The following is an 8,312-nucleotide window of genomic DNA, read 5'->3' on the forward strand; positions in this document are numbered from 1 at the left end:
CTTGCTGACAGAATTAAACATGCCACAAGAAGAACCAACAGAGATCTATGTCGACAATAAGTCTGCAATAGCTCTAGCAAAAAATCCAGTATTCCATGACAGGAGCAAGCACATAGATACCCGCTATCACTACATAAGAGAGTGCATTGCAAGAAAGGATGTGCAAGTGGAATACGTGAAGTCTCAAGACCAAATTGCAGACATATTCACTAAGCCACTCAAGCAAGAAGTCTTTATCAGACTGAGAAACTCAATCGGCGTCACAAGCAAGATTAAGGGGGGATGTTGAAAGGTAATCTTGCTTCTAGAATGGCCGGTGCATGCATTGAAAATGCTAGACAATTCTAGCATGAATATGGCATGTGTTCATTATGTTCATAAGCAAAGTCTATGTTGGTGGGCTACTTTAAGAGAATCAAGAATAATGGCTAGGATGATTTCACACTTGGTATTCATACTTGGTATGGTTGGTTATGCTTGCCTATAAATATAGGTGAGTGTGTTGTAATGTAAGATATAAGAAGAAGAAAAGAGAAGTGAGAAAGAAGAAGAAGAAGTAAGAGAGACAAGAAGGCTCTCTAAAGTGAGAATAAGTAGAAGAAGCATTCATAGCTTCCAAGAGTGTTTGAGTGATTTCTCTTGTATTAGTTTGTGTGAGAATAAGAAAAGTTTTGAGTGTTACCTTGAATATTCTTTTTCTCTTGCCTATTAATTTCCGCTGTGTTACATTCTTATTTGTGAGATAGACATCTCCAAAGTAGAGAAGTCTTTTAAAACCCAACAGCCTGACCTCAAAACACAGCGTTTATCCTTCCACACCATCATCCTCTACAGCCAGGCTGACATGCTTGACCACGCCGTCCGCACCTTCGAGCGTTGCGACGATGAACCCTGATTTGTCCTCCTAAACCTATCGATTCAATTTTTTTAATTCTTTCATTCATTTTCTAACAAACAATCCCAAAAAAAGGAAAAACACCCTAAAAGATTCGACCTTTGATTCAATTGGAAAATGGGTATCAAAGGATTTGTCAACGGAGGCGTCGCTTCCATTATCGACGGCTACTCCACCCACCCACTGGATCTTATCAATGTACGTATGCGTCTCCAGGGCAAGAGCAACCCTTCTCATGCCCCCCGTTAGCTCTTAACAAATTTTCCGTCAATGCATTGCTCCTCATTGAAATATAGGTAGGTGGGGTGGCGGTGGTGAGCCAAGTCTTGGACGTGAGGGCGGAGGGGGGGTTGAATATGAGGTGATTGGCCAGTGAGGGCGGCGGTGGGAGAATGAGTTGTGGTATTATACTCAAAACAATATTACAAGCTATAAAATTCTAATTCAAGTGTTAACAAATGTTTCATAATCTGAAAATGTTCCATTTGCAAATATACTCTTTGGACCTCATCTTGAATATTAGGAGTGTCATCCTTCATTCGAATTCTTTTTCCAGAGTCTCTCTCAAGATTATTCAAATCAATATCACACTCATTTTGTATTGTGACTTGAACTACCCAAACAAATAGGTGCTATTGGTTTTGGCTTGAAAAATCTTTCCATATTTCTTATCTCTACACTACACGTTAATAAAAAAAAACACAAAAACATATACCAATTAATCAATAAACAAAATTTCAATAATTAAATGAGTATACAAACATAAAGCATACCAATAATCATATCAATATTAGATTATAAATCACCATCAATATATAAATATAATTTAGTTAAGATTGGATTAGATTAGAATATCAAAAAATATTATTTGAATTTTGAACCAAATGGTGGTGGTTTGGAGATTTGAAACAAATTGATATATGATATTGGAGTAAAATTAAAATATGAGATTGGTGGGATTTTAGGATTTTAGGGTTTTGAGAATTGGGGAATTGAGGATTGGATATGTGAAATTCGAGGGTTTCAGGTTTTGGATGGGGGAAGAGATGAATAAGGTATGGGGATTCGGGAAGAGTGACAGGGCCTTGGGGACTTAAAACAAAAGGGTACTTTGGATGCGGTCCCTAGTCTCTAACATTTTTTTACTAAAACCTTAATGGTATATTCAAAGTTTGATCAAAGTCCTTTGACTTTGTACACCTCATTATATTACTATTAATATTTATATTTTTATAGTTTTGACATTAATTGTTTGATATTTTATGAGATTTATAATCCTATAAATTTAAAATCCCTCATTATAATACTATTTGAAATGGCTACAATAAAAAAAATTCAAACATTTTAATTGAATAAATGGATAAAAACTATGTAACAATAAGAAATAATAAATGGCAAAAGAATGTATCCATAGTGTTAAAAAAATTGGTACATTTCACATATAATAAAGTGGTACATTAATAAAGAAGAATGTGTACATTATAAATAAATTAGGGTACAAATAAAAGATTAAAAAATTATGAGTACAAATGAAAATTTTAAAAATATGGGCGCAAAAAGAAATTAATACATGGGTACAAATTAAAACTAAAAATAAAATACAACAAATTTAAAAAAAGGTTGCAAATTAAAAGTGGGTACAAACTAAAAATATAAATATATGATACAAAGTTTAGCCATAAAACATAAATATACCATATGTATTTTTTCTATTATTGATTAATTATACAATGTCACGTGACGGTAAAGACATGGGCACAAATACAAATAAAACTTTAAAAAATATGGGCACAAAAAGAAATTAATATATGGGTACAAAACTACAAATTAAAACTGAAAAGAAAATTGGTACAAATTAAAAAAGGTTTGCAAATTAAAAATGGGTACAAACTAAAAATAAAAATATATGATAAAAAATTTAGCCATAAATATAAATATACTAATTGTAACATTTTTAACACTAAATGAATATTTTTAGGTAAAAATATTTTATTATTGAAATAATTAATGATGTTATTAATACCTAAGGACCTTGATCAAAAATTGAAAATGAATAAGGTTTTAATCAATGGAGTAGCAAAAGGAGGGATGAAAATCTAATTTCTCCAAATAAAAGGAAGCAAACGGTAGGGTTTGATGTTGTCTTTTTTTTTTTTGGAAAAGTTTTAATCAGTTGGCCAAAACGTGTGTTTTCGGCCAAGGCTGAAAAAGGGCAAAATTTTCTTTCTTCCACCGCGCGGTACAAGGGATCCCCAGAAAATTCAAGCTACAATTCAAGGATCTTTGAGGGGTCCTAGGACCTTACAGGTCCCTCTGTGGATCTGCCACTAGTGGGTCCCACATTTTTTAATGTAAAATATTTAAATGCTTTTATCTTTAATTTATTAATATTTTTATCCAGTTGGAGGAGTGAGCCTCGCCTCAAGCCACATTATCATTTAACAAAAAAATTGACAAACAAACTGACAGAGGTCTGACATTACAATAAATTTGTAAAATAAGGCATGACATTGTAATTTTTAAAACATGAGGTATGAGATTGTGGTTTGTCCCATAATTGAGGTAATTTTATGTGATTTACCTTAATTCTAAAGTCATGTTTCTTCCATTACAAGACAAAAGTAGTAGTGGGATTAAAATGTAAACAAATTAACAAGGAAAAAGAGGTGCACAAATCTTTCGGAAGTTAGTAAAGTTAGCAAATTAAGGATTTCATGTAACCCTCTCCGTCCATAAATTGATAATTCCATATCATCCATATATACTAATTAAACAATGCACCTACAGAATAATAGAAATTATAGAATAGACATGCATGCATATAGATAGCTATGATGAGCCTATATTATTATTTAATATGAAATGAAAGTTGAAACTTAAAGTTCAACGTTCCAAACAGCACCACTTTCTTCTCCGCACAAGTTATGCACGTCTTTCATCCTCTCCGCGGAGTTGCATATTCCACTACACTTCCAATCAAATGATGCCACGCATACATTCCCTGCTTGTGCCCTCCTTTCGCAATCTGCACACACACATACATACATACATTTTACCCACGTTAATTAACACATGCATCACAAGAATTCAATCAGTATCACATTAAAGCGGTAAGTGTAATAATCGCTACCCTATGCAACAGTGTTACTCCGTGATCGGCAGAGTTATACCTGGAGAGGTCCCGCAACACATGGAGCGGTCGTCGATGTGCTCGACTTCAAGCCCAATGAACCACGAACCCAATGATACATCCTCGTTTGCATACCTATGTAATATTGGCCTGCAAAGATCCAATACATATATAGTAATTAGCAGCCCAAGCCCAATCATTTGACCAAAATTAACCACACGTCAGCTTCTAGTACTCACAAATTGTTGGAGATGTAGGTAGCCAGGTCCTTTGAGATGGCATAGATTTGGCCAGTCGCATGTCTGAAGTACTTGTTTCCTTCTTCTCCGAATTTCCAATACTCTGGCTCGTGATATTTCACCCCTCTGCAGCATTCACCCACCCCAAATTTAATATTTATTGTTTGAAATGAAAATATATAGAGGTTCTCACTCACTTTTGGAAGAGAACTGGGCCTGACTTCATGCAACCAATATAAATTCTGGGTTTGGAGCGGTGCCTTGCAAGTGTGGTCGCTAGCATACCAAGATTGACATGGATATCATCGTCGACCTTGACATAAAACTCAGCATCCCAAATGGAGATGGCGGTGGAGAAATACAGGCGGGTCTTGGTGGAGAGTTCATGGTAGCCCTCCGCATGGTTGAGCCGAAGGAAGTCGTTGTGCTTTGCCTCTTCTGCCTCGATCGCCCTATCAAGCATGCCTCCCGGCATTGCGCTCTGCCCTATCACAAACCTTATTACAATCCCTTTCTCCTTCTCCAACTTCTTTAGCTTCTCTCCTGCCAGATGCAATGCAATATTATTAGTTGCTAATATTTAATTCTACATGCTTTGATGTTCTTGTGAAATTATTCATAATTTATAATTAAGAAGAACTTAACCAACGACCTCTAGGCATCCAGGTTTCTCGAACTGTTTTTCGTCGTTTTTGGCTGCTGAAAGCTGTGTTGATTCCAATGAATACGAAAGCTTTTTGTTTAGGATGAGTAGTGGGATTATTATTTGATGCTCCGTCGTCTAACTTGAGTTGTGCCTCTAATCTCTGGCTTGCTCTTGCTGCTGCTATTTCCATTTCCAGCTTTGAAATTGTTTTATCCAACGATCTGTTTAATATTAGGTACTTGCTTTTTAATAAAGCTTTTAACCCAAAAAACAATACACAAGTTAAAGGAGAGCATAGTTGTTGGGTAGAGCTTTACTTACTGGATAGCTTGATGGGTTTTTGTCATCTCCGCCGTAATATCATCCTCGGATTTTCCTTCAACCAATTTCTGATTCAAAAAAGGGGAAAATAAATATGTTACAAATTGGCATGCATCTGTGTGTACTACCTAGTCAGTTCTCAAACAAACAAGGTTATGAAATTGGACTATATATGATGAACTTGGCAACTGACCATATCTATGACTCTTAATTAGGATCGATATTGAAATTGTATGGTTAACACATGAACCGTCTCATCATATACACTTGTGTACTTTATGCATAAATACTAGAGTATTGATGAGGTGTTCATCGATGTTAACTTGACGACTTCATGAATACTACTGGTGAATAAGTTGCTTATAATTAATTAATAATTAATTACCCGCTTGTGATCGCAATCTTTATCTTGTGCGACTGATGATGAGGCCTCTAGCTTCTTTATGCGGCTGGAAATGATGGGAAACTGATGATCAGCTTCTTTATTTGGAGAATGCAGTTGAGTCGTCCATGTCATGCGGCTGGTACAAAACAGTGATCCTGCAAGAAAACTTGCAACACATAGCACCAACAGCACTCTTCCTGAAACCTGCTTTCCCCTCATGATCTTCCTCCGTGAGTAATGGCTGTTTCCAAGCTGCCACAGCTTCCCTCCACAGATTTTCACACGTCCCAATCCCGCGACCAGATTCTTCCCTGAGAGCACTAATCTGTTTTTGGTTAGGGCCCTATATATGAAGACCATATTCATAGCTAAGCAAAAGGGAAGATCATGAAGAAGAAAAATATGTATCGATCGATCTGAGAGGATTAATGTTGGTTAATGCTGATCAGTCGTCTAATGGTGTTTATAGTATTCTTGTACAGCACGCAGCAATCCTATTCACATTATGTATCCTAAAGGACTAGCTAGGACTTGGAGCTTGATATATACATACATTGAACTACTTGATTAGATGAAATTGTTAGAGGACAAGAAAACTCATATTTTTGCAATCTTCTTTGACTTCTTTTGATGAATGTAAGTGCATATATATATTAATTTGTGTAAGTTTCAATCCCTCATAGCCATTAATATTATTACCTTGAAAGTTGGCATCAACGAAGTATACATGTCATGTGAGGGAAAATGGGATGTTGACGGAAATTACCCTCCTACCTTTTCTCCTTGTCAACTTTAACAAGTAAACTAATTAAATGACAACTTATTATAATTAAGGTTAAGTATTCTCAGTTTTTGAAATTTCTTCTGTTCAGTCAATATATCCGTAGAAATATCTACAAAATTAAAGAAAGATATGGAAAGGTGGGGTGAAGTCCATATCGGAGAAATTCTTAAATCTCAGATAAAATTGACTGATTTCGTTGATATTTCTGACATATTATTTAATGATTGACAAACTGCCATATGACATTCCCTAAGGTTTCATTTTCAATTTCCACGTTTTTTAGAAAACTTCCATCATTTATATCAAAGACAACCGATATCAATATATCCATCAATATTTTCGCAAATTTGCATATCGATATTTCCACCCATACCGATATTTTAAACACTAGGTACACTGAATTAAATTTTAACCAACATTAACCTCAATCAAATTTTCATACCAATATTTACCTCATTATCAATCACTTTCTAGCTAGGTCTATATATTCAAATAAATGATACAAGCCGTGCAATGATATCTTGACCACATATTTTGAGGCATGTTAATGAAAGATCCAATTGAACTTGATGGAGGAGAGTCAATGAACTAGTTGATCACGTGCCATGCTGCATTTTTTTAAGCTTGTAAATATGGACATATATAATTAAACCACTCAATTCCATGTCTAGAGAAAAATCCTACCGTTGAAGGAGCATAATATAAAATTGTAAATAAATTAATTCCAAGTGTATTTGTATAATGATCCATATATGGAGTGGAGAATCAGCTCAGACAGCTGATCGCTAATGTAGCTACATCATCATCCGCTATATATCTAGCTACGCAGGAATTATTACCATGGAAAAATTATATGGACCACATGAGTTCTTATTACCTTTGTTAGAAAAATCCAAGAGACCAGCTTGTGGAAAAAAAGAAAAGAAAAGAAACGAAAACCAAAGAAAAGGAGAGTAATTACCTTAATAAAACATGTAATATATTGCAGGATCGCGGAGATTGTTATCAGAAGCGCTTAATATGGAAGGAGGAGGAGGAGAGAAGTCATCGAGGGCATTTGAATTTCTTAATCTGGTATTAACTCTCTCATCAGCTTCCTCTATAATGCATCCCTTTATTAGAAGGCTGATGACTTTGGATGGGTAGGGTTAGGGTTGGCAGTTCCATCATGTGCTTTCCATGGTTCAACAAAGTGTCTGCCCTAGCTAACTCAAGAGAGAAGTTGCTCATTGGTTTGGTTCGGTTATCCTCAAATGTGCCATTTATATGTAACGTGTGTCTAGAGATTCTCTCTCCCTCTCTCTCCCTCTCTCTCTCTCTCTCTCTATATATATATATATACCAAACCGACCTATAACATATAAGATCTTTATTTTGTCGATCCGTGATTCTGTTCGTGTCTACAATTTTAACAGTACATGTTAGCATATATATGATAGTATGCAGAAAATTGGACACTGGAGATTTCAAATTGAAACAATTCAAAGTGTACGTTGGATTGGGACACAGGACCTTATTTTGGGGGTGTACCGTGTACTTTAGATGCTTAATTAAAAGGTTCGATTGATCTATTTAATTTGGGGAATGAATGAATGAACGAATGAATGTGACAACGCTCATGATCATCCATCATGCATGCATATATACAGCAGTTAGTGGATACAACACGCCAAAATTTTGGTTCAACCATAATTTTTAATCTAATTAATTGGTCTTCTAAGCTAGTTACCATGCATCTTGCGAAACTCCAAATGACATGATTTGGTTGGTGGAGCATACAGTAAACGTGAGGCCAAAATCCTTGTGGGGAATAACCCGGGCATATGATATATATGTAGGTAATTATCAATTCGTCCCCATAAATCAAATATAGAAAATAGAAAATTTACACCTCCCTATTTGTATAATTAAG

At 35.3% G+C, this 8,312-nt stretch overlaps 1 protein-coding gene across 5 annotated transcripts; it reads right to left on the reverse strand.

The window, feature by feature from the left end:
- Window positions 1–3,590: 3,590 nt before the first annotated feature.
- LOC103430797 (probable beta-1,3-galactosyltransferase 8) lies at window positions 3,591–7,704 on the reverse strand. Of its 5 annotated transcripts, none has more exons than XM_029108996.2 (8): window positions 7,362–7,704; window positions 5,617–5,927; window positions 5,232–5,299; window positions 4,917–5,131; window positions 4,462–4,807; window positions 4,265–4,390; window positions 4,066–4,175; window positions 3,591–3,920 (listed from the first exon to the last, which is right to left on the reverse strand). In XM_029108996.2, exons 2-8 carry the CDS (start codon window positions 5,833–5,835, stop codon window positions 3,772–3,774), a joined length of 1,233 nt encoding a protein of 410 aa, XP_028964829.1. In that variant the 5' UTR covers window positions 5,836–5,927; window positions 7,362–7,704; the 3' UTR covers window positions 3,591–3,771. The 5 variants fall into 5 exon arrangements, with proteins under 5 accessions (XP_028964829.1, XP_028964830.1, XP_028964831.1 ...); XM_029108997.2 differs by having other exon boundaries at window positions 5,617–5,936; XM_029108998.2 differs by having other exon boundaries at window positions 5,617–5,941.
- Window positions 7,705–8,312: the final 608 nt, after the last annotated feature.

This window comes from Malus domestica, chromosome 10 (genome assembly GCF_042453785.1).
Source record: "Malus domestica chromosome 10, GDT2T_hap1".
Taxonomy (NCBI): Eukaryota; Viridiplantae; Streptophyta; class Magnoliopsida; order Rosales; family Rosaceae; genus Malus; species Malus domestica.